This window comes from Lissotriton vulgaris, chromosome 11 (genome assembly GCF_964263255.1).
Source record: "Lissotriton vulgaris chromosome 11, aLisVul1.2, whole genome shotgun sequence".
In the NCBI taxonomy this organism is placed as follows: domain Eukaryota; kingdom Metazoa; phylum Chordata; class Amphibia; order Caudata; family Salamandridae; genus Lissotriton; species Lissotriton vulgaris.
The window spans coordinates 95346818-95374384 of NC_141699.1; the positions used below are offsets into that span (position 1 = coordinate 95346818).

The following is a 27567-nucleotide window of genomic DNA, read 5'->3' on the forward strand; positions in this document are numbered from 1 at the left end:
CTCGGTCACTGTAGGCCCACTATCTCAACCCCATGGCATTGCCCTCTGTATAAAAGCCATGTCTTGCGAGCGGGTACAAGTCACCATTAATGTGTGGTAATTTCCTGTGGTTTCATGGTCAGGTTACATATCATATGATGTAATTTCCTTTGAATTCTTCATTATGCAAAAATATTGGCTGGGACCACAAATCAAATGGGTCCTTGATTAAGCACATGCTGTGTTTAGAGCAGCTCCGTGCAGTTTAAAAGGCTGGAGGACGCCCTTCCCTAATGGAGAAGACCACTCAAGGGCTGCTTGGCACACAGGAGTAATATGCTCCAAATAATTAATTTTTTGTGTTATTAATAGTTATTCACTCAATGTAATTCTCACATATGTGGTTTTGATACGGTAATATTGATCTAAGAATTGTTTTGAGCTTTTTCGTAATGTTACTGACGAATGTTTCTGCAATGTCATAAGTAGAACATGCTGATGCAACATAACATCACGCCCTGTGAAGTCCTCAAATTGTTAATTTGTTTTTCAGGCCAAAGCATTGTGGACAGCTCTGACGCCTCCCGGCTGCGACGGGACAAAATGCGGGAACAAAAATGGTGTTTGTCTCTTTAAGACGTCCAGTCACATGTACCGCCCCTGGGAGCTGGAAACAGTACAAGAGGCTGCAGCCGCCCTCCATCTTTCATCTCACAGCACAGGCTCGCGCTCCTCTGTCCCTCCAGCAGCATAACCGCAGGACAGACAGAGGCTGTCGGTGATCTCCCCTGAAGCAGCGTCGCAGCAGAGAGGCCGTCCCCGCCCATACAGCACCAGTGAGGCCCGCGTCACCTCTCCGAGATGCCCACCTTCGTAGTGCACACCAACGTCTGCAAGGACGCCGTGCCCGAAAACATGCTGGGCGAGCTCACCCAGCAGCTGGCCAAAGCCACGGGCAAGCCGGCCTCGGTGAGTGCAGGCAGGGCTGGGCGCGCAGAAGCATGCCTCTCTCGAGAGTACACGAATGTTTGTTTATTTATTTATTTGTCTTGTAGTTTCATTGTGGCGAGGACATGCCCCCTCGGGCGTCAGTGCGCCTCGCATTAATGCAGTTTAGAATAGATGAGGTACATATGGGAACAGTACCACATATTGATGAAGTAATTAATATATGGGATGCAGAACGAGCTTGCAGCGCCCCAGCATCATAAATTACAAAACGTTTGAACACACACAGCAAATGTATGTGATTGTAGTTTTCTATTAAAAGTCTGAAAACCAGTCCCTTTATTTTCATTACACACGAGTGCATTCTGGGAATCGTAGTCGAGGTTTAGTTCACTTGGACCCACAGACCCGAAAAAATAAATTCTGAGCCATGCTTTTGAAGTTGATCTAATGAGTACTGTTGAGTTGAATGATGCAGCACGTGCTAGTCACAGCACTGAAGATGGGAGAGTGTGACGGTGTTATGTACAAAAAAAACGCATTCTGCGACAACAGTATTATTACTGTAATATAAAAACTACAATAAACTTGGCGTATAAAAATGACTTGCCCCAGATTTAGATAATAGTTTCACTGTTGATTAATTTAATAGTACTCAGTTTACCTACCTCAGAAGGCTGGCTTGCCGAGTAGGCCGAGCTGAGATTTAAACTTGGAACCTGCATAGCTAAGCAATACGATTTAAACTTGGAACCTGCGTAGCTAAGCAATGAGCGTTTAGTTCACTGAGACATTCTAGCTGTAATGTTTGCTTGGTTTCCAGCTCGGAGCCGGGATTGGTGACTAGTGTGCACGTGTTCAGAATGGGAGCTAGTGTAAATAATCTGCTATGCGTGAGGGCACACCCAGAATGGCTGAGAGGAGTCGAGAGGTGTTCTACAAAACATCTTTGTAACATCTGTAAGAATTATTACATTCTGTGTGATGTACTTTATTCGATAAAAAATGTCATCATAAAAGTATACAATTTATACAGTACATTAAAAAGATAAGACAGGAACCCACCAATCCTTATATACATAAAACCTCACATACTCCCCAAATTCTAAAATCTATAAAATATACACTAAAAACAGATAGATAAAAACCATAATGAACATCCTGCCATGGGGCCATCTGGCGATTTAGGTTAGATGGGGGGTGGGCTTAGCCCTCCTTGTACGTGTCTGCCATGCACTACCCAAGTATTTAGCTACCCCGCACACCATTCTAGTTTGTAGGTGGTGGTTCAGAACACTTTATGGGGTCCTTTTTCAGGGCAGGCCATGTACTCATTCAGATAAAGCCCAAATCTATGCATGTGCACCCACACTCAATTTAAGCAACACCCCTGCATTTTTTAATGACTTAAACTTCCTCCACTGCAACACTAGTTAATGGGTAAAATACAATTTGCCCGATTTTCTCCAAACCTCCCTAAAAAAAAATTCTAAAAGAAAATCATAAGTTATTAAATAAGTACCTTCCACAGCGCTTCACTCGGCAAAGCAAAATCTGATCCTTTTCCTTTCTTGCCGCAGGGGCGGCCTTAGGCATGTGCAAGCTTTGCACCTACACAGGGCCATCAAACCCCAGGGGCCACCACGCCAATATATATCCTTAATATAATAATCCTCTGAGGATGGCTACATATTTGCGTGGCGGCCCCTGACCGGGATTTGGCGGCCTCCAGCTCTGTTCCACTTCCAAACACCCTGTTCCAGGGCCCCCTACCTACACTCCCAGCCCAGGGCCGCCATGAGCCTAGAGCCGCCCCTGCTTGCCGCCACTATTTGAAATTCTCTTCCATGTATCTTCACAGTATAAATATACTTCTAGTCCAGCTGAAAACGTTCTTGTTCCCTGAACCTTGGTACCTCTCTCTTTGTTGTATTTCAGTGCCAGGGCGTGTTTCAAGAAGCAGCAGCTGCGCTTTATAAGTATAATTTCATTCACTGATTAGAAGTGTAATTTCAAATGCATGCAGGTATTTTCAGAGCTCTAGGCAAAAACATTTTGCCATTTGGTTCCGCCCTCTTCCATAACAGTATAGCCATTTTTTAGGCCATGTGTTTTAACATGGTGCCCTCTTGTGGCTATTTCTGGTGGCATTGTAAGGCGGTTGTGCCAAGAAGCCTTTGCACAGCAGCAGCCTTCTATACAGTCGGGGCGGGAAGGATGGAGTCATCGCTGTGGTGCTTGATGGTCTCCATCCAGGGCAGGAAGGAGACTTTTTTTTGGGGGGGGGTGTCTTTTCATGCCACATTGTTAGTTCATGGGCAAGGTCTGCATGCCCAGGAAGGATTGGAGGCCGGTCATGCGTGTTGTGCATGCTGTGGTGGACACTGCAATGGCAGGAGTAAATGTAAATGTGTTGTATTTGTATAGCGCGAACAGTAACCCGTAAGCATCCCGGCGCTTGTACTCCTACCACAAGGGAACCCCTCCTGGCTTTTCCTTGTGAGGTGTCCACTCCTGGGCATCCCATGGTGAAACCAGGCATCCCTTGTGTATCAGGGTCCATTGTGGAGACTAAGCAAGCTATTGCCCAGAGTTGCAGCGTGGGGCCCATGCTTAGATTCGGCACTGAGGCGAGAATATCCGGTCAGAGGAATTTAAGCCTGATCCCGCCGAGGTGGGAATCGAACCCTGGTCCCTGGCCAGCGCTCTGCATCAAGGTCTGCCGCTCTAACCATTGAGCCACACTTCTCCACTTCACTTCTCCTCCAGGAGTGTGGTGGAGGGGTAGAAACTGCACGAGTATGTAAGGCCCTGCACTTACATATTTGGTATTATAGTAAGCAAATATTTGACTACTATCATGTATGTATATAAAAATGAAAAAAGCTTTTCCTATGGAAACTAACTATAACTACCTACTGGCAAGTGCCAGTAGGTAACTTTATATCATCCCGCTCGTGGTCGCCTGCCAGTTATCAGTTTTGCAATATTTTCCTACAGATGGAAAAATGTTTTTGGGGATCTTATAAAACGGCAAGCCTACACACATGTCAACAGCATAGTATAGCCCCACCTAGTGCAACACAAAAACAAACAAACGCCAAAGCAAGTTAGATCACAATGCAACACAAAAAACACAATAATTGTCTGCCTTAGCTCATATGTAACTTTTACGCAATCATTGGGATCTAGGATTGTCTGCACTGTTTGTATTGTTTTTCCTGCAGGAGTTACAACTGTTTAAATACTTTGGTACTACTGATTCCTCTTGTTTGTTACAGGTACTTGTAGGGCTATGGCCCATATTGCATCAGGAAAACCAAATAAAATGTGTATTAGAAAAAAAAAATGCTGCATAATATTTCAATAGAGCAACACCGCTGACTACCACAATAACATAACTCAGCAGCACATATATATCACAATACAATTATAAACGTCTTCCTGTGAAAAATATATAATTTGAGAAATTTCATATAGGGAAATATAAACATACCTCCGGGGTTCATAAACTTTTATATCACAGCAGCAGTACATATGCGCATGGTGAGGTGCCCCCACCGAAAGACAAAATTTAAAGCCTGGGGGTATGATTCGAGCCTGAACTAACCTTTAGGTCGCATGCCCAGGAAGTGGCGGGCATATGCTTTGGCTTGCTCCGAACAGTGCGGAAAGTCCTCCCGCTGTTACCCTTTCAATCCAGGAAATTATTGATCCAGGGACTGATTTTGTCCAGACTGGACTACAGTAATGCGCTGCTCCTGGCAGCTCCAGAAGCCACCATTAACACCTTACAACGGGTACAAAATGCTGCTGCCAGGATGCTTATGGGCGCCCCAAAAAGAGCATCCGCTAAACCATTGCTGAGAGCCCTTCATTGGCTCCCAGTACGCGAGCGAATATCTTTCAAATCATCATGTATGGTCCATAAAGCACTCCAAGGCAAAGGCCCCCAGGCACTAAGGAGCCTGATTTGCCCATACAGACCTCCACGTGCCCTCCGATCGGATCTTGAAAACTTGGCCATAGTTCCCAGAGTTAGAAAAGCCCGCACGGGAGGCCGCTGCTTTTCTGTAAATGCGGCAAAAAACTGGAACGCCCTCCCAAGACACATTCGCACTGAACCATCCCTCGTCAAATTTCGAAAGCTTCTCAAATTTTTTCTTCTCCCTAAAATTCTTTAAAAGAACTCCTATCCCTTTTAGAGTTTCTGTTATTTGTCAGGCAGCGCTGGGACGCTTACGGGCAGCCATGCGCTTTACAAATCCAATTTCATTTCATGGTGTTTCAGAGGTGATTTATTAGTTAGCGTTGTATAGCTCTTCCCAGAAAATTTTGATCTCGTTTAATAATAACTTTGACAGAACTGAACACAACTCGTGTGAAGTTTGATTCGTCGACATGAAATTGTTCCTGAGATGTTTTGTGAAGAGTATTTCAAGTTATGGAGCGTCCCAAAAGCGCTGCACCACGTCTCTATTTACATGAGTAGATTTCTGTAGCATCGACAGCAAAAAAGGGTTTAATGGGTGCAGACAAAACTTGGCTGAGGTGAGGCGGCCTCCCCACCTCTGGATCCTTGTGTGGCTTGGTGAGAAACACACCCACTCTTGAAAGCTGGGCCACCATGTTGGATTTCCCAAGACTGGAATCAGGCGAGATAATGTTTCCCTTGGTCCAATGCTAAGACTGTAGAAGCCTCCCTGCACCCGAGCAATTGATTAGTATCAGTAACTGAAAAACTTTCCTGCAGCAACAACCGCACAGCCAGACACTAGAGTCTGCATCTTAGGGGAAAAAAAATGAATCCATGAGGGGGGTATTGTAGCATGCTAAGGCCCAGTGAGGATGGGGGTTGGGTGAGGTTGGGTTTTGGAGAAGACTAGCCAGACCCCAAAAATAAAAGCCCCCCCCTTTCTTGTGGAATTTGCACAGTTGTTTAATTGGACATTTCGAACTAGATCACAGATCTTCCACAAAAAGGGTGCATGGACCTCAGATGGGTGGCAAGGGGCCTGGAAATATTAGCACAATCCATATACTCTGAGATTGCGTCGCTGAGCACAGCTGGTTCCTTGTGGTAGGCTTCGGCCCTGGATCAGGCTTGGCGGCCCCACACTGCTGAGGTGTATGCTTTAGAGCAATAGGGGTGGTTCTAGTATATCTCAAATAACAAAACCCCTGTGCAAGATTAGTTAGTTACCTTTCCTCCTATTACATTATTTGTGTGGGGAAAACCTCGAACTCAAAACTTAAACTACATCTCTACTGACGTTGTATGTATTTTTTGTAAAACTTAAAACACTGAAATTCCACAGTTTTACTAGGCTGGACAAACTATATCTCACACCCCTGCTGTCTGCTGCTCGTGATCTCCTATTTAAATCATTGATATAAACAAGATCCTCTTTGTTGTCATCAGTGTATGAACGTGGATAATGTATGATGCAGAGTGTATGCATTGACCCTGGAGGTACATAACGTCTATACTGATTTCTCCTGTGGGTATAATTCACTTCACGTGGCCTTCAGCTGTACCCAGCGAGGGTTGAGCACAAGCCCTGTGCCTAGCTCGCATGTGGATATCAGACACTGCTTTTGTCCCTGTGCAGGGGCAGATGTACACTCTGTGACCTCTACCATGTCCTCTTGTTTTGAGCCTGGCCAGTGGCCGTGACATGTGCCCAACCCACCATGGACATATCCCAGTGCATAGAGCCGTGGGCAGCTATCCATTTTTGCTTTCATTAACCCACAGAACTGAGAGTCCATAGTACCAGCCGTGCACATTCTTTGGCTGTACACGGTGGGGACTGAATCCAGGATGTGGCCTTTCGCAGCCCCCTGTGTAGCTCCATTTTACTAAACTTTGTGTCGTTGCTCGTATCCTTTTAGATGCCATCAGTGATTTTCTAAATTCACTTTAGAGCCAAGTTTGGCTCAAAATTTGCACAGGCTTCTGGCCAACTTTGGATGGAAGAGAGTGGATGGGGACACCCTAGTCCCATGATTAACAAAGATGAAACGATAAATAACCGTCCGTAATTCATTATCTTCTACTCCTCCCAAAATAAATATTTGAGGAGTGGTGTCGCTTGAAGCTGCAAAGACTCTTGTTCCTTGCATCAGGCAGTCCCAGGAGGCATCTTTTTTCTGGGTACTCCTATCTCCCTTAAGTCAAGGCTGTCTCGATCGGATCAATTTCTGTGAGACATGGTCTCCTACAGCGCAGCCTGGGGACCAATGCTATCGAGGGCTGAAAAAAAATACTATCTTCTAGTGTGTGTCTGCAGGTCAGGGAGGGAGATCCTCCAGGGGCATTTGGGAGCAGGTTAGAAAGGAAGTTGTGAAGGTTAGGGGGTGATGGGTGCGAGTAGGGTCTTGAAAGGAAGTGTATAGATCACTTTAAAGGCAGATAAGCTGAATTGTAATACAGGAGGGTCCTCTGGAAAGGAACTTGTGCTGGAATGTGTGTAAGTCAAAGGTACTGCATATAGGGCACAGAAAATCACGTTTGAAGCTGGGAACATGCTTTTGGCGCAAAGGCGAATAAATAGTGTTTGGAGAAGGGTATACATACCCTTGTACGAAGAAGAATGCATGCCTGTGGTGGAGAGGTGTGTGCGCTGTTAGTGTATAGTGAGGGGATGCATGCCTGTGGTGGAGAGGAGGGTGCGCTGTTAGTGTATTGTGAGGGGATGCATGCCTGTGGTGGAGAGGAGGGTGCGCTGTTAGTGTATAGTGAGGGGATGCATGCCTGTGGTGGATATGAGGGTGCGCTGTTAGTGTATTGTGAGGCGATGCATGCCTGTGGTGGAGAGGAGGGTGCGCTGTTAGTGTATAGTGAGGGAATGCATGCCTGTGGTGGAGAGGAGGGTGCGCTGTTAGTGTATGGTGAGGGGATGCATGCCTGTGGTGGAGAGGAGGGTGCGCTGTTAGTGTATAGTGAGGGGATGCATGCCTGTGGTGGAGAGGTGTGTGCGCTGTTAGTGTATGGTGAGGGGATGCATGCCTGTGGTGGAGAGGAGGGTGCGCTGTTAGTGTATTGTGAGGGGATGCATGCCTGTGGTGGAGAGGAGGGTGCGCTGTTAGTGTATAGTGAGGGGATGCATGCCTGTGGTGGAGAGGTGTGTGCGCTGTTAGTGTATGGTGAGGGGATGCATGCCTGTGGTGGAGAGGAGGGTGCGCTGTTAGTGTATTGTGAGGGGATGCATGCCTGTGGTGGAGAGGAGGGTGCGCTGTTAGTGTATAGTGAGGGTATGCATGCCTGTGGTGGAGAGGAGGGTGCGCTGTTAGTGTATAGTGAGGGTATGCATGCCTGTGGTGGAGAGGAGGGTGCGCTGTTAGTGTATTGTGAGGGGATGCATGCCTGTGGTGGAGAGGAGGGTGCACTGTTAGTGTATAGTGAGGGTATGCATGCCTGTGGTGGAGAGGAGGGTGCGCTGTTAGTGTATAGTGAGGGTATGCATGCCTGTGGTGGAGAGGAGGGTGCGCTGTTAGTGTATAGTGAGGGGATGCATGCCTGTGGTGGAGAGGAGGGTGCGCTGTTAGTGTATAGTGAGGGTATGCATGCCTGTGGTGGAGAGGAGGGTGCGCTGTTAGTGTATAGTGAGGGGATGCATGCCTGTGGTGGAGAGGAGGGTGCGCCGTTAGTGTATAGTGAGGGGATGCATGCCTGTGGTGGAGAGGAGGGTGCGCCGTTAGTGTATAGTGAGGGGATGCATGCCTGTGGTGGAGAGGAGGGTGCGCTGTTAGTGTATAGTGAGGGGATGCATGCCTGCCAGGCACTTGAGCATCGAATTACTCGGATCCTTAAACTACGGTGAAGCATCCTTCTCTGCGTCTGACCTCTAAAGGATATGTGCTTGTGGTGCAATGGAGAATGGTATGTGACCATTGTGTGTGTGTGTGTAGGAAAGTGCATGTGGTACAAAGAAGAAAGTTAAATGCCTAACTGACATGGCTGCGGCATTTCCAAACAGTCTAGGTTTCCAACTTGCACCATGTTGTCATGGCCGGGGGTGCGCTTGCACTCTTCTTTTATCATTTGTTTTCATTCTTGAAAACAGGCGATCAACCAAAGAACTGCTGTGGGTTTTCATCTGAGCATCTGTAGGAAGACCTCCAGGGCCTGGAGCAGTTGGCTCACTCTGCTGTACTTGGGGTGCGCCTTTAGCTGGGCCAGGCGCCACTGAAGAAGAATTGGAACAGGCAGCTCCTGGCATGGCTGGAGGCATGCCAAGCCTGCAAAAGCTGACCCTTGGACTCCCTGTAGCTATAGCAACTAGAGGTGGGGCAGTCTACATGGAAATACAAAGACTTTCCCCATGCCTTATCACGTCTGTGGTGACTGGCATACAGCATTACAAAGAGGGCAATTGATTGGGGCCCCTTGCTAAAATGAACTTTTGCTCTTGGGACTTGTGCTTGTTTCTGTGTCTCAACCTTTAACATATAATTCAATATTGTTTGGAATCATGGGGCTTCAATTAGGAGAAAATGGGTAAAACAATTCAAAGTTGCTCTAAACCGGGGCCCCCAAAATATTTCTTGACCAGGTACCCCAAATTAAAATTACACTGCCAGAACCAATCCATTTATGGTCACGGCAGGCTGTCGCTTATGCCTGTAGTCTGAAATAAGAAAAGCATCACAGGCAGATTATAGCAGTGGCAGTAGATTACAAATCAACCAAAAACCAGAATATTCATACCAATGCAGATGCTGGAACTACAGCTGAAGGACCGTGAGGTGAAGACCTGCCCACTAAGAGCATGCTCATTACTAGGGAAAGACATGGAAACCATCCATTTTGCATAACTTCAATGTGTTAACAGTTATCATCCAAAAGATTAAAAGTCTGAGTAATGAATCCAACCGTAGGTGGTTGTCACATCCTAGCATTAGCCAAGCTAACAGGCCTGGCTTTCAGGTGCAAACACACACACATTGTTTATGAATGCTTCATTTGCATGTGTTATCTCAAATGCAAACTGACCTGCTTCATCAATGCTGTTATTGTATAAAAACAAAGCAGTGAGCACAATGGATGATGCAGATGGAGGAAACAATGTGAAAGCTCGTACAGGAGAGCAATAAGGAGGGATAAATGTAAATGGGAAGTCTGTAGGAAAGGCACAGAGGGAAAACCAGCATGGGAAAGACCGACCAGGAAAATGTATACGCGACGACCTGACTCTTTAGAAAACCCTGTTGTACTGAAGGGGGGGGGGGGACAACACAAAAGGGATTGCTTTGTGAATACAGTGCGTGCATGGGATACATACTTTAATGTGTCATGGTTCAGTATAGTTTTGAGATGTAAAATAGTCCCTCTGGATAGGAATGATATATCAATCAGCCAGTAGCATACAGTGACAGGGAATTAGTACTCTTGAGTGGTACTGGAGCCCACACTTTATCTTAAATAATTGCCTGCCATAGGTCTTTCGGGCCGCTGCGCTGTCAAGCCAGACCTTACGATGCAAAGTAAGAGCAACATGCACTTGGAGGATATCACTGAGTTACTCCTGGCTTTAGCAGAGTGATGCATGTCCAGGGTGCACCCCACGAGAACCAAGAAAGCAAGCTCTCCCCTTGTCCAGAACAACCCCGCACGAATAGAGGAAGGTCTACAAAACGTAGTCCGAACATGGCCCGAACTCTGCAATCTTTAGATCTTTTCATAGCACAGTCGGTAAACATACCAACATTTGAGAGAGGAACCCTGTGGATGTAACCCACAAACCATCGAAGCACTACAGGAGGATGGTATGTTTTGGGGAATGATTGGTCCTGTGAGATCCACAGGCGTATTTGTTAGTAGGTGGAAAACCTTTCTTCTCCATGAATAGACACACTCCAGCATATACACTAAGAATATACTTGTATCTAAATCATATTCTACTGCATATTATGTCTATAGTTTTGATTTTAAAAAGAATAGTAGTGACAATAGGAGCTCATTAATAGTATTTTTCAAATCTTCCTTATTCCCTCTAAGCTATCTTAGCACCCGAAGGAGCCTGTGCAATTTTCTTAGATGGTGTTGCTTTTCACCCACATACCGTGATGGAACTACTGAGCTATTGTTCTGCATGAACTCATCTAGTGTACCAACAAGTCGGTAAGGCATGTCAGGCGGCCTGAAGTCCCAGCACCTGGCTGTCGAAAAGGTGTTTACAGCTCCTGTCTGCACAAGGCCAATTTCTTCCTGAAGTGCAAAGACTCCTCTGTCCCCAACACTTTTTTTTTTTATGTGCACCATCACTTATTTCTGCTTCTATGAAACATTCTTGACTGTTTGAATTGAATATATAAACCATTGCTGGTCTATCAAATTATATCTGAGGCAAACAATATATGGTTTCTAACAATACTTAATGCATTATGTGGTAGAACCTTACAGGCCCTGCCCCTCCACCTGTTGAGTGCCTTCACCCCTATAGATCTATCGGCTCTCAAACTCCTTAAGGGACTGAAATCTGATTCTCCACCAGACCCATGCGCTGCCAGACTTATGGCGGAAGTGGCTGATAAAGTTAACATTTAAGTCGACAGACTTATTTCTATGTCCCTCATGTAAGAGCGTGTTCCTGTTGCTTGGAAGTGGGCGTTGATACTGCCTCTCCTAAAGAAACCATCACACCCCCTGTGTCCAGCCAATTACCGGCCGATCTCCCTTCTGCTCTGCATGGCTAAAGTTTGTGAGAAAGTTGTTACCAAACAACTGACCGAATTTGTTGAAAGTTCAGGCCTCCTCCATCCCGCCCAGTCGGGCTTCAGGGCCTCTCTTAGTGCTGAGGCAGCGCTGGTAGAAATCTCTGAAGCTATCAGAGACTGCCTGGATGCCGGCAGGAGGGCCGCCCTGAACCTGCTGGACCTCTCGGCTGCATTTGATACGGTCCCCCATGCTCTGCTGCCAGCCCGATCTCAGCCAGTCGGTTGATCAGGAAGTGCCTGGGCCTGGATTGAATCCTTTTTGAAGGATCGGACACAGCAGGTTTGACTCCCACCGTTCTCCTACTCACCAAAGAAAGTTAAAACAGGGCACCCGCAGGGCTCATCCCTGAGCCCTCTGCTTTTCAACATTTATGTTACCCCACTGGCTCAATTGGCTGAGGACTTGGGCGCGAAGGTAATCGCTTATGCCGATGATACCCAGCTCTTGGTCACTTGGGGAAGGGACGAGTGCTCCTTCTCTACTGCCAAAGAGTGTTTGACAGCAGTCTTCAGATGGTTGGCCGCGGCTGAATTGAAATGCAATGAGGAGAAATCAGATATCATCTTATTTAGATAATTCATCTCCAGCTTCAGGGAAACACACTGACCATCCAACTCTGTACTTCCGGTCTCCTCTGGGAATTCTTCCAAGAACTTGGGGGTCTGGTTCGAGGAGAACATCCTGTTCGCAACCCAGATCAAGAGGTTGGCAGGGACATGCTTTGGACTTCTAAAAATTCTCAGGTAGTTCCTTCTTCTTCTTTCTCAGGCAGCCAAAGAGACAGTCAACCATGCCCTTCTTCTCTCTCGGTTGGACTACGCCAATGCACTTTATGCGGGCTTCCTGAGTTACTTGTTAAATAAACTGCAAGTAATGCAGACCGCGGCTGCCAGGCTGCCCCTGAACATTTCAGTCGGATGTAGTGTGAAACAACATCTTTGCACTCCATACTGGCTTTCTATGACCGAGAGAGAGTCCGGTTCAAGACCTTAGTCATTGCCCACTGTGCTCTGTACGCCACAGTACCTGGCTATCTCCAGAAATGGTTCTCCTTCTACACCCCTGCAAGACACCTGCTCTCTTCTTCCCAATCTGGCTCAAGTTCCGCATTTCCGGCTGCAAAGGATGGGCGGTAGCTCTCTGACCACTAAGGCCGCCCTTTGCTGGAATGCGCTGCCTCTGGCTCTCCGTTGCACTCAGGACATCAATGTGTTCAAGAAAAAACGGAAAACTCACTTATTCATCTAATTCTGCTCCCCTCTCTCAAGCTAGGCTCGCGCCGGGACACTCTTGTTGTATCTGCGCGTGTTAGAAATGTAACTAACATAACATAATTTAAGAGTGTGCACATAAATACATTAATATATGAAATGCAAAAAGGTAATAAACAGGAAAAATGTGATGATTGCTTCACTAGGGAATGTGTAACTGGCTTTTCAGATCACCCATGAATAAATGAAAACAAGGAGCCAGAGAACTCTTCAAGCACCAAATCAATGCAGGATGGAGGAAAGCAACACCCAAAATACAAGCATATGAACTTCCAAATTTCTTTTTATTTTTTTTTATTAAAAGACCTTTATTTCACATAACACATAGCAAGCAGTACATGGCGCTTAACGATATGCAGTGGTTCAGAGCAACGCATCCTGTTCGTCAAGCTTAGTGATATTAAACACAGCCATTTAGCCGGCATCCCGGGGGCCCGGCGGCATACAGTGCAGTAAGCTGCCAGAATCAACATTGCGTAGTCTCGGCTCTGCAATAAAGTGTGTATAACCATGAGGGTTGCAAAGAAGAAGTTGACACTCACGCCCGAAAGCCTTATTTACATGTGAGAGGTCTAGGAACAAGTAAACTACCCCAACCCACCCCCGTGTGCCAGCAAAAATGTGCCCAGTGACATACTCCAATCAGTGTTATCTACAGGTGTCTACTACATTGCCCACAACTATCTCTCTGGTAGTCTAAGGGCGTGACCTGGGTGACTTGGAAGGAACTACACTGGTGCCAATATTCATCCCCTCTTTCCCCCCCCCCCCCCCCCCCCCCAAAGAAACCTACATCCACAGTTCTGCCTGCCCCCCGGGGAATCCAGGGCAACCGACGAGTCGTCGTCATCAGGGTTCACTTCCTCATTCTGTTGTGTGTGTGCTTGGAATAGGCCCCAGAAGTTTTTGGGTCTGCTCCTGGGGGGGGGGGGGGAGTAGTTCACTGTAGAGTTCCGACTGGGTACAGCAATATAGCAAGTCGCTCGCCCATCTCTTCTTGGTAGGCAGTGGCCCTCTCATCCAGCACTGGGCCACCACCCTTCTGGCTACTAACAGTGCCATATCTACGGGCCGGCGCAGAGCAGTCGGAAGCGGCCTAGAGTATCCCAGTAGCGCCAGCGCTTGTCCGTTAGACAATTCCGAGCCCAGAATCGTGTTAAGTTCTGAGAAGACCTCTGCCCAGAATCTCTGAACACCAGGGCAGTACCATGCCACATGAATGAAGTCAGCGACTGGCGCATGACACCGTTCACACTCTGCGGACTGTCTGAGGCCATATCGATGCAGCCTCTCCGGAGTATAGTACACTCGCTGAGGAAACTTAAAGTGTACCAGTCTATGCCTACCATTAAGGGAGAGCTTTCTCGTGTTAGAGCAGCAGTATCTCCACATGTCGTCATTAATCTGCATCTGCAGATCTCTTTGCCACTCCTCTCTGGCCTTGGGGTGCTGGATCTGCTGATGTGCAACACCCAGTTTGTTCATACTAGAGATCAGTTTACGAGATGACGTAGATTTAATGACATAAGTGAGCTCCGGTACCTCAGGGGGTTCCTCCATGTCCGGGCCCAGCACGTCCTTGAGCGCGCATCGGACTCTATGAAACTGGAACCTCTGCAAGAGCGTGGGTCCCGTTGGAGCAGGAGGGAGCTGTTCCCAGGTCTTCACGACCCCTGCAGTAAACAGATCTTCCATTTTCGTGAGACCCAGTGCTTGCAATGCCTCTGTAACTCCCTTTTCCTTGAGTGGACCCAGCCACAGCGCCCAGTCGATCTGCATTTGCGGTGAGTACATGAGACCACTATTTCGTGCTCGGGCCAGTGCGTGCCATGCATGATTAGTAGATTTGAGGGAATCTAGTCGGCCGATGGCTCGATCCTCCGGGAGACAGACCGTGGCCGGTAGGGGAAGAGGCTCCGCGAACAAGCGTTCTAGAGTCACATGAGGTATACGCGGGTCCCCGTGGATCCACGCGTGCAAATGGGAAGCCTGCGCAATACAATAGTATCGTTCCATATCGGGGGCCCCCAGTCCCCCCCGGTCACAAGGAAGCATCAGCGTCGTCCACTTAACTCTAGGTTGTTTACCACACCATGCCAGCCGGGTAAGCACCTGCGTGAGTTGTTTGAAGAAGGCCTTTGATAGGACCACCGGTATATTGGTGAAGAGGAAGAGAAACCTAGGCAGTACTATCATTTTCATGAGAGCTATCCTGCCTATCGGGGACAGTGGTAGTTTACACCATGCGTCCACATCCTCGTCCAGTCTAGTGAATGCCACGCCATAGTTTTCTCTAACTAAAACGTCAGGATTGGTATGTAGTTGTATGCCAAGGTATCTGACTGAGTCAGTAGTCCATTTCAGGGGGTACTCCATTTCAAAGGGCTGAGTCACAGGCATTAGTGGGAAGGCAATGGACTTATCCCAGTTCACCTTCAACCCAGAGAGAGCGCCAAAACGCACGACCTCTCGCAGGACGGATGAGAAGTTCACTTCCGGGTTACGGACATATAGGAGAGTATCATCGGCATACGTTGAAATGCCTATTTTGTACGTCTGGAAACTAATGCCTTCCAAGCTGTGATATTCCCTTAGTGCACAAGCCAGGGGCTCCGCCAACAGCTCATATAAAAGGGGCGAAAGGGGGCATCCCTGTCTAGTACCTCTGCTAATATCAAATGAGTCCGTTACTCTATCCCCTATCTTCAGTCTCGCCGTGGGTTGGTAATACAGAGCCCCCAACATCTGCAGGAAAGGTTCTCCCAGGCCCAACTTCCTGAGGACTCTGATCATGAAAGGCCACTCCAGAGTCGAAGGCTTTTTCCATGTCTAGAAAAACTGTCAGGGCAGTGTTTTCCTGGCGCACGTGCTGCATCGTCCCAAGTACTGTGCGTATATTGTATGTCAGGTTCCTGTTAGGAACGAAACCTGCCTGCTCTGGAGCTACTAGATCCGGTACCAGGAGCGCCAGCCGTGTGGCCAGCACCTTGGCAAAGATTTTCGCGTCCACATTTAGTAACGAAAGCGGCCTGTAGGAACTGCAGCACTCCAGCGGTTTCCCAGTCTTTAAGATGGTGACAAGTATGGCCTCCCTCATCGAGAGGGGCATGCTCCCCTCTTCACAGATATCATCAAAGAGGGTAATCAGATGGGGGGCCAGCTTGTCCTTAAACGACTTATAAAAGCCTACCGTCAGCTCCCGGGGCACTACCTGATCGCATGCTCGCCAGCACTTCTAGAATCTCGTCCTCCTGTATGGGAGACCTCAGGAACTCTGTCTGAGTCGGGCAAAAATGGCATGGCTATATGCTCGAGGTAGTCATCTATCTCCTCCTCTACATGCAGCGATCTGGACCTGTACAGCTCCGCATAGTACCTCTGAAACGTTTGGAGGATCTCTTCCTCATCCGAGATTACCCCACCCCCTGGAGCAAGCAGTTCGTCCACAACTAGAGGTTTCCTGGTACTGCGTACCATTCTGGCTAGCAACGCGACCGGCCTTTCACCTTCACCGTAGGTACGCGCTGTAGCGAATTTGCTCATATGCTGCACTTCCCTGTCAGCTAGTTCGTGGTATTCCGTCAGGAGGAGCCTAATTTGGGAGTCGGCGTTAGTCAGGCCCATCGGGAGATGACCCTCCAACTCGGCCAGTCGGGATTCAAGCTGTAGCAAATCACGTCTTCTGGATGTAAGCATACTCGAGTGTTAAGACATCGCCATACCCCTGATGTAGGCCTTAAAAGCACCCCTCACAGTCTGAAAACTGTCGACAGTACCCAAATTTGTTTCAAAATACGTGTCTGTCGGCCGCCAGGTCACCACGAAAAGCTTTATCCAGTAGGGAGTAGGGAGGAAATCTCCAAGTAAAGGGGGGGATAACTTTCTTCGGGAGCACCAGGTGTAGTAGTACGGGGGAGTGGTCCGACAGGGTGCGAGGGAGCACTTTGCATCTCCTAATACTACCTATTAAGGCTTGAGACACTAGCCAGTAGTCAATTCTGGTCTGGGTATTATGAAAAGCAGAGTAATGTGTGAAACCACCTTTCGTGGGGTGCTTGTATCTCCAAACATCCACCAGGTCCAATTTAATCAGTTCAGCCTTCATGTGGAGGGCCGAGGCCACTGGTCTTCGAACAGGACCCATCGATCTATCCAGATCAGGGTCAAATATAAAGTTGAAATCACCCCCCATAGCATTCTCGCGGAGGCGTACGTTCTGCACTTTGTAGACAGCTTTGTGTAGAAGTCCGGGCAATCATAGTTTGGTCCATACACATTAATCACAAGCAAATCGAGACCCCTTCCCACGCATCTGGAGATGACTAAACGACCCTCCTTGTCTGACACCAGCGGTACCAGCTTTAGTTGAGAGGTAGGGTTGGCCCAGGTGAGTACGCCCCTGGAATGTGTCGTAAACCCTGCTGCCACTATGTGTCCCCCCAGACCCCTGGCCTGCAGCATCTTGCTATTAAGCGGAAGGTGAGTCTCCTGGAGGAGAGCCAGGTCGACGTGGTGTCTATGTAAGTAACTAAGTACCTTCCGCAACTTCCGATGATCATTGAGCCCTCTCACATTCCATGTCAATATTTTCAGTTCCTGCATGGTGCGCGGGGCATTCCCACCATCGGAATTAGTCATCCCATCGGTAACCACCATAGAGCACTGTAAGCTGTTTTACCCCTCCGTGTACTCACTCTAGATTGAAAATCAGGCAACACTTTGCTCGGCATTTGGTTCAGAACCCTGCTGTCACTACAGCAATTACAACCCCCAACACAGAACCCCCCCTCGCCCAAAAACAGTGGGTCCACAGTTAAAGTAACCATCACAATTCCCAATGTTATCCCCCCCCTCCCACAGCAGACCTCCCCCAACCTGGCCTGACAGGACTCACTCCCACCCATTGGCATTAGAACTCCCTGCCGCTCCCCAAACACCCCCGTCAACCCACGGAAGCAATTCCCAAAGCAACTCTCTCCAGAGTCTGTGAGCCAGAAGCGCAGGGGCAGACGTTGCTGGCAAAACAGGTATCGAACAAATCAAATCCGCTCCACTACTGCCCCCCAGCACCCAGCCCCTTTCTCACTTTCCGTGCCTTAATACAAAAACAATGCACAAATAACAAAGTGTGGCGCCCCCCATCCTCAACGGTGCCACCCCCCTTCAAGTCTCAGCAGCATCACAATGCCTCAGCTCGGCTAACAAGTACTGTGTCTGTTTGCCGCTGTTTTAGGGAAGGAACACACCCGGCTCCCTGCACTCCCTAAGTTAAACCAGTAAGATCTCACCCATCTGGAAATCCAGGAAGCAGTGTCCAGAACTTTACTCAGTCTTGCTCCTCCAACAGCGAGGAGGCATCAGGGTCCCCCTGGTCTCTCCTCGGGCCGGTTCTACGTTCTTTGGACCACTCCTTCAGCGATTTCTGCAGTTCCCTGGGGTCCGTAAAGAAGTGCGAATGCCCTTGTCTGTTGATACGAAGGTTGGCAGGGTATAGCATCGCATAGTCCAGCTCCAGGTCGCGCAACTGCTTCTTGTAAGGTGCAAATTGTTTCCTCTCCTCCTGGACCTTTGCTGTAAAGTCCGGGTATAGTGAGATGTCCATCCCCTCGTACTGCAGCTTACCCTTGTCCCTATCCAGGCGAAGCGCAGTGTCTCTGTCCCTGTAGTTCAGGAGCTTCGCTATGATGGGCCTCGGATTCGCCCCCGGTTTAGGTCTGGGTCCCAGCGTGCGATGGGCTCTCTCCACTATAAACATCGGGGAGAAGGCCTCGTCCCAGAGCAGGGCTTTCAGTAGTTCCTCCACGAAGAGCTCCATCTTGCCGGTCTGTGTAGTCTCTGCAACACCAGTAATGCGAATGTTGGATCTTCGCGATCTTGCCTCCAAGTCCTCGGACTTGTCCTGGATCACCTGCAGAAGCCTGCCAAATTGCTTGCGATCCTTGTCCCACTCCGTTTGGGCCTCCTCCGCCTCGGTCAGTCGTCGCTCCGCCATTTCGAGGCGCTCAGCGTGTTTGTCCACACGTTCCGACATGCGGTCCATGCGATAGGACAGGGCGTCGATTTTTGACCCGACTGCTGCGATACTGTCTTGTATTCCCTTCTCCATTGCGACCAGCAGTTCGCGAATATCTGAGCTGATGGAGCTCTCAGCAGCTGCCCCCTTCGGGGAAGTCGCCGGGGCCGGCATGTCGGGTCCCTTGGTCCTGCGCTGTTCAAAGGTAAGTTTTGGTTGTGACTTGTCGTTCTTGCCCATGGCTAGCCTGGTGGACATTTAGGTGAACCTCACCGCAGGCGGCCGCAATTCGCCGCGTCGTACCTGGGGCCTGTCGGTCTCCACGTGTACCGTAAGTTCCAGGCGTTGGTACAAAGTTGTCACACCTTGTCCGGATAGCAGGAGAGGTCCGTACAGCGACCCGCACCTCATAGGTTGAAGCGGATATTGGCACCTCCCAGGGCCCCAGCACACTGACAGACCGCTGGTCTTAGGTGATGTGTCCCCCCCAGTGCGCAGCTTGGCGTGTAGAGAACCCATATGGTGTGCCAGGCGGGGAATCCACGACTTCACTCTACCTCTCTGCGACCAAGCAGTGACCCACGCGCCTCAAATGCAGTAGTTCAGTTTTCTCCCAACTATCCGCGGCCTCCTTGGTCTCCACACTGTACGTGTCTCAGCAGCGCAATCTCTGGCGTTTCCGAGTATGGGGCAAATGGCCGCCGCAGTTCCAATCCCGACTGCAAAATGGCGGCAAGCTAGTGTATGGGGAAGTACCAGCAGAACACCTTTAGAAAGCGCCGCAGTACCGAGTCCAATACCGGGTACACGCACAATAGGGCCGTTGACGCGTGGAGCACAGCAGGAATCCTGGCCTGGTAAGAGCAGGCCCTCCCCCAGCGCCGCGTGTCTGCCAGGCCCCCCCGGGGTCCGATCGCCGATGGTCCGCTGCTCAAGGTCTGGTCTCCATACCTCTATGGCCACCGGGTCCCTTGAAGTGTGGCAAGCACCCAGCAGGTCTCAGCGTTTGCCCAACTTCACCTGCAGCCCAGTCAGGACTGGGGGGGGCCGGTGTTCGCTCGGGGGGGGGGGGGGGGGGCGGCGATGCGGGGCACCAGCGGGTGCGCTCCTGGGCAATTTGCTTCAGCCCCGTTAGCGTCACTCACCCGGATCCCGAGCCGCCGTGCCGCAAATCTCCTCCGCCGATGCGGTGTGCAGCCCTGGTATCGGCTTGCGGCGGGGTTCAGGCTCTCCACCCTCCGGCGTCTGTCCCGAGTCTCCGGGTCGCACGGGGCCCCCTGAGCCGCACGTCGAGTGACGTCGGCGGGCTGCACCGCCAGGCAAGCCCGCGGCTGCTGGCCTGGTCCGCTACCTCGAGCGACCTCCTCCGGGACACTTCACTTGGCAGCCGCGCAGCTCAGGTCCGGTCCGTCCAGGCGTGCCAGCAACAGCGGGGGAGCACCCCACCTCCGCAGCAGTAGTTTAGGCACCAGTAGGATATGTTAGACAGGATAATGCCGGGACCTTGGCCGGGAGCTCAGAGCTCACACGTCCAGCATGGACGCCAGCTAGCTCCGCCCCCCAAGCTTCCAAGTTTCTGTTGATGTGGAAGGTCCTGGATGCATTAGAAAAACAAATTGCATCAGAAAGACCTCCAACCCCTTGGCCAGAGACCTGATCTCTCCCTTTGCAGCTCCGCTGCTCTACCGCTGACCTGTGCTTGGTACAAGTAGGTGTTCGAGGCACTGCCTGGATTGGGTTTTGCCTGTTTTTTTCCCCCCTATATTTGTGCTCTGTACTGTAGTTGATATTTGTTTCCTTATGTTTATTGTGCCCTGTTTTCCTTGGTTGTAATTGTTGCCTTGCCTTATTGTGCCTTTCTATGTGTGGTGCTTCTCAGCCAGATTCCCTTTCCTGCCCCTGTAACCCCTGCCAATCCCCGCCTCCCAGCTGCACCTCCCTCCCCCTTGCCTATTTAATGGCGGGCGTGCCAAAGGCAAGCCCGACCAGCGCCAGGAACCCTGTATCTCAGACCAGCCACCGCTACGACTCAGCGGCCCTCGTTGCACTCCACCCCGAAGGAACAGCTGCCAGCTGTTCACTCTGAACACCAACCACGGCCAGTTCTACTGCCGCCAGTGCTTTGCCACCCTCTGCACCCCCACGGACACCACACTCACGCTGGACACCAATACCAAAGAAGCCCTGAAGTGCATACTCCTCAGCATGTGCTTCCTGCACAGACACGCCATAAAGACCTGGGACCTCCTCAAGACACTCGTCAGACATTGATTTCCTCACAGAAGCCTGGACCAAGGCCTCCTATGCCCCCGACATCGCCACTACCATCCCTGACTCATACAAGATCCAAAAGAAAGACTGCCCCAACCGCCCAGGAGGAGGACTTGCTATCGCTTTCAAGAACTCCCTCTGACTCACCACCTCCGCCACGAACAACTCCCTGTCCACCACCGACCATCTCCATTTCCAGATCTAGACGACCCCAACTCCTCCACCCTCCTGCACAACCTTGGACTGAAACAGCTCGTCACCACCCCACCCACAAGGCAGGACACACCCTTGACCCCATCTTTGCAGGAGGGAACAACATCCACTTCAGCCACACCTCGCAACCCCTCTGGAAGGTACACCACTGTGTACACTTCCACATTGACAAACCCACGGCCCCCAAACCTGCACCCCACCCTCCGTGAAGGAACTGGGGCAAGGTCACCGAGGAGCACCTCAACAGCGATTGCCCCCTCCACTTCGATGCCAACTTTGCAGCCAAAGAACTTCCAGATGGATCTCCAACTGCACAGACTAACTTGCCACCCTCCGGAACCCCGACAGACAATGCCCCAGGAAGCCCACCTGGTTCACCTCTGATCTTCGAGAATCCAGGTGCACCTGACATCTCGAAGAATTGGTGCAACAGCAAAACGCTGGAAGACCGCACCACATACAAGAACGCCATGATGGAACAACATCATCTCATCCGATCAAACAAACCTTCATCCAGAACAAGAGCTCCGCCAATGCCTGCGACTCTAAGGAACTCTTCAGAATCATACAAGAATTCACCAAACCCCCCCTGAGAGGACACGGACATCACCCCTTTGCCGGACCTCTGCAACAAGCTCTGCTCCTACTTCCATCTGAAAATCAAGGCCCTCTACGACAACTTGAACAAACTCTGGAATCCGAACCCCCCCCCCCCCCCCCCCCCCCCCTTCCAACAACGCCAACCAACTCTCCATCTCTGCCTGTACCCCAGCCATCACCAACACCGAATCGACCATGAAATGCACCAACCTGGAAGCACCCATGGACCCAGGCCCTCCACATGTTTTGTCGCCGCCTCCATCCCACCGGACATACAACGCATCATCAACACCACCTTCGAAACCGGCACCTTCCCCCGACAACTGGAAACGCACAGAAGTCAAGCCCCTGCTCAGGAAGCCCTAGGCAGACCCTTTGGACCTCAAGAACTATGACCCATTTCCCTCACTCCCCTTCACGACCAAAGTCCCAGAGAAGACCGTCAATGACCAACTTACAAAATTCATTGAAGAGAACTCTATCCTTGACTCTCCCCCCCCCCCCCCCCAATCTAGATTTCACCGCTCCAAAACTGCCCTACTTGCTCTACATATGGCATCCATGTCCCTCCTTGACCAAGGCCACACCGCGGTCCTGATCCTACTCAACCCATCCACAGCCTTCAACACCGTCTCCCACCACGTACTCGCCGGCAGACGGGGTACCCCCCTCGAATGGCTCTGCTCCTTCCTCAGCGGCAAGACGCAAAGAATCAGACTGCCTCCCTTTCTCTCCGAACCCACAGAGATCCACTGCGGAGTGCCTCACGGATCATCACTACATCCTACGCTCTTTAACATCTACATGGCTCCCCTCACCGCCATAGTCGGACAGCACAAACTCAGCATAGTCTCCTACACCAACAACACCCAGCTCTTCCTCTCCCTCACCCAGCACCCCGTCGCAACCAGACTCTGCTTTTGGGAAGTAATGAAGGAAGTTGCATCCTGGATGAGATGAAACTCCACTCTGAGAAGACGGAGGTCCTCGTCCTCGGAGCCTCCTCCCACCGCATGGGACAGCACCTGATGGCCCACCGCGCTTGACACCCCACCGACCACGCCTGGAACCTCTGCCTCGTACTTTACTCCTCCCTTGCTATGACCAGACCGGTCCAAGTCGTCACCGCCACCTGTTTCAACACCCTCTGCATCCTTAGCAAGACCTTCAAATGGATCTCTTCTCCCCCAACCCGAATCAAGAAAAACCATCATTCACGCACTTATAACCAGCAGATTGGACTACGGAAATGCCCTCTACACCGGAATCAACAAGTCTCTGCTCCCCAAGCTCCAGACCATTCAGAACACCGCCACCAGACTCGTCCTCCGCATGCCTCGACAAGAACACATCACCCAACACCTCCGAGACCTCCAAAGGCTCCCAGTCTAGAAGAGAGTAACCTTCAAAATACTCACCCAAGCCTTCAAATGCCTCCACAACACCGGACCCCCGATACCTCAACGAGAGAATCTTCTTTCACATACACAAGACACCGCCGAAACCCTGCGCACCTGCAGAACCAGAAAAGGTGGAGGGCCATCTCCTACATAGTGGCCAAGACCTGGAACGAGCTCCCAGGTGACAACTGACGTGCCCCCTCAATGAACATCTTCAGGAAGACGCTCAAAACCTGCCTCTTCGACTAAATTAAAGCTGCGTACATTCCTCCCCACCCACCCCTAGCGCCTTGAGACCCTCACGGTTGAGAAGCGCGCTTTTAAATTCCCTGATTGATTGAATGAGGCAAAACTAAACAACTGACGTCAAAAGTATGCAGTCGTTCATGAGCACATTTCCCCCCTCCCCCACTCCCCAAAAGGTAGGTGAAAGGCTGGTAAACTGGGAAAGCCCACCAGGTGCAACAAGTCCATATTGAACAACAAAATGTATAGAGGTGTTGACCTGCATTTGTGTGCTGTCTTGCCAGGGTGCAGTCTAGCCCATCACTTGAAGCCCACACCACAGCCATGGCTCAGTCACAAGTTTTCATGACCGATTATTTGGGGTTGGTAGGGTGAGGAAGCAACACCAGAGCATTCTGTCAAGGGGCAACTAGGCTTCGAAAATTCCAGATCTGTAAATGAGAAAGGAGAGAACATTCTAGAGGTGCAATAGCCATCTAAATGGAGGTGAGACTATCTAGAAACCAAGTCTGGTCCCGATTTTCAATCCTAAATTGTGACAAATTATGCATTTTTTGAAAACATGAAAGGGACACTATGCAGTGAGAAGTGAAATATCACTGAATACAAACCTACCATGGCAATTGTTGTCTCAGCATTTATATTAAAGACGTGGTTGTCTTCTCCTTTTGAGCGAAGGTCTCGAGCACATGCGAAAAGCCAATCCTGGAATCCAGGTTGTCCGTCCCGACCATCATGCTACTTTACTCTCTACTCTTAAAGCAACATAGAGCACAGAAAACTTACTAATTCAACAATCCAAGAAGAAGGTGTGAACTTGTCCCATAACAGGAGCAGCAAAGGCATTCGCAAGATAACTGGCTTAAAGTGCCCTGTGCAGAAAGGACTTGAGCACTAACTATCCCTGCCAAAGAAAGTGCAGCCTCCTAGATCACATTTACTTTAGAAATAATTGAAGATGATGTACAGTGAAAGCAACAGGATATAGACATCGGTACTGTTCTATCCAGGCCTCAACTTCTTAGAAACCGGTAGAGCTCTAGTGGGGATTGGTGGTTGGGTGGATGGAAACCAGGTGGCCATACAAGACACTTTGTAGTAATCCCACAGATGGTTTCTTCGCACCACTAGCTCCTCAGCGAAGCACATACACCAAACCTTTGAACCTGCAAGCAGTCCCGTACAGAGCAAGAGCACTATTTGAGCAGACTGTATGAGGGAAGACTCTGCCTCTAAAATGCTAGTACCCGCGAAGCACCCATGAGTCAGACGAACTACAGTATATCTGTAGTCACTTTTATTTTTAAATTCACTTAAAAAGTAGGATTTACTATCATACAGGCAATAAACCTATATATGACTGTACTTTAGCTTTCTGTGCATACAATCAGAATTTACATGGTGATGGTTCTTGCATACATTGTAGCATTAATTGGATTGTAGTGCATGGCAGTTGCCAGACCTATCACCAAAGCGATTAGTCCATGTAAACATGGTTACATAAATTAATGTATCCCTCAATGACCCATACAAAAAAGCGATCAACCCAGCTCTATGTAGGCCTATCAGGTAATTGGTATATAGTAACTTTAAAGCACTTGCATCCATCACCTCCTGGCTTTGCCAATGTTTGTTTAATTCCAGAAATACACTCTCAGAAAAGGGCATAAGATAGTAGCCTCTGTTCTGTGCCACACAAGGCTAGAGAGCTGATGAGTCCGATTTGAAGTCTGAGATCAGACTATTTACAACAAGGCACTGAATACTGAATAGTAAGGGACAGCCAGAGCATAGTACACCTCTCCCAGATGGAATGGTATTGCTAGCGAAGCCCTTAGACATGTTGCACAGTGTGTATTGCAATACATGTAAGGTCTCCAGGATGTCCACCTGCATGGCACCTCCATCTCGGTAAATACTAATAACCCTTGTTGGTTTCTCGATGTATCCTTCCCTCGGAGCAGGGTTCATACTTGAATGAAGCATCACCAGGGGGAATCCTCCCTAGGGAATGCTTGGAGGGCGATGGCACACAGACACATGCACCAAGACTGATGAAAAGCACAAAGTATTTCTAGGGTAACTTTTAAGAGTGACGTGGTCCCTAACAAATTCCTGTTCTTTCAGATATTGCCTCCTGCTATTGCAGTGGGATTCTATGCCATCGGTCTGGTTGCTGGTCTGCTTCTACCTCTCGGTCTGGGTCTTTTAAGTTCATTTAGAGCCTTTTACAGAATTCCTCATGTAGTCTTACAATAATTTCAGAGCAGTGGGTGAAACCAAGAATTCAGTAATGCGTGTCATTAAATTGATATCTGGTCGCCGTGCATTGACGAAGCTTCATAATCTTCAGTCTGCTTCAGGGTCGTGAGTTGCCCAAGCGCATAATATGCTTCCCCGCAGTATTGGAATCTTTCATTTCCAGCCCCTTGTTCTCTATATTGACATCTTATGATCGCTTTAAGGATTGGTCTAATTGAGATGGTCAAGGCAAAGCTAGGATTTGACACATGCTGAAGACAGGTCAACTTCTAATCCAAATCCAACACTAGTTTGCAGAAGAGTGCACATTGTGTGAATCTACCACATGCTGAACAAGCCGTAAATCGCTGGTTACAGGTATGTTACCTTTTTCTTCGAAAGAAAGCCCTACTACCTGCATGAGATTCTGCACCATCTTCACAGCCTTTTTAAACGAGAGTTGTCCGCATTGGTCCTTTGCAGAGAGGGAAAGGAAGGATGAACAGTGCCAGATTTTTACAAGAACCACTTACTAGGTAAATTGTTGACAGTACGTAATTGCACGACTCTATAATACTCAGAGAATTTATATATGTGTATATACATAACTTTTCTGTATCTATTTCCTTCCCTTTTCAGTACATCGCAATCCATATTGTGCCCGATCAGATGATGTCTTTCGGGGGAACCACAGACCCATGTGCAGTCTGCAGCCTATCCAGCATCGGGAAAATTGGTGCATCCCAGAATAAGACTTATTCCAAGATGCTGTGTGACATCCTCCACAAGGAGCTGCATATACCCTCTGACAGGTATTTGATCCCCTCAGTGTGCCTGTGGATTGGTAAGGCCTGGCCACAATACTCGCAATGACCCGAAAAACCACTGTGTACCTGTAAAGTGGTAAGAGCCAGCACCAGGTTACTACATGGTTGGTAGAATTTCAAGGGCATAAACAAATACTTTCATAGGTCTGTAGAAGGGTAAATGTACCCCATCCAAATGTTAGGGTAATCTGTCACACTTTGGCCAAGTAAGAAATCTAAACCTCCATAGAGGCTTGTGGTAAAGTGAGAGAATTAGTTTATTCCTAATGGTCTTAATATGTGGAGCAGATTAAATAAATCTCAACAGTTGCTAATAACTTGTACTTAGAGGTGGGCAATGATGTGCTTGGTGTTCAAGTGCATGCTGCAAATTTTGAAAGTAGACAAAAAGCAATTCTAGCATCGTTGCAGGACCATATCTAGTGAAATTCACTAAACCTAAGATGTTGGAGTATCCATAATCAATCAAGCAATCTGCTAGTATACTGTCAATGTTTCTGCCCTCTCGTGATTGTTTGACAGTCTTCCTCAGGGAAAACTCAATCTTAAGAGCATAGTGACTCCATGCTAGTGGAGAACATTCCCATCTTATTTGCAGGAAAATGTTGGCTTGCTTTGGGACATTTGGACAGAAAGCCCTTTGTCGTGTTTCACAGTTCAGAAAGTTGATTTACTGCCTGGCTTCAGTCTCCTGCTTCAGAGCGAAGAGGGACAGGCAGCCCGAAACAAACAGCCTAGATTTAAATACATCAATTCATTTAGAGACACGATCGTATCTCTAAATAAATTGATCTACTACTTTTTTTCTGTAAATGTGTTGGAATTTCAGAGGGGA

The 27567-nt window shown here is 49.1% G+C and overlaps 1 protein-coding gene across 1 annotated transcript in view; it reads left to right on the forward strand.

Annotated features, from left to right (window-relative positions):
* The first annotated feature begins 618 nt into the window (after positions 1-618).
* MIF (macrophage migration inhibitory factor) overlaps positions 619-27567 on the forward strand; it is a 37253-nt gene continuing 10304 nt past the window's right edge. The window contains exons 1-2 of the mRNA XM_086942760.1: positions 619-948; positions 26545-26717. Of these exons, the coding sequence (XP_086798886.1) occupies positions 841-948; positions 26545-26717 (281 nt within the window). The 5' untranslated portion in view covers positions 619-840. The remainder of the gene's footprint in view (positions 949-26544; positions 26718-27567) is intronic.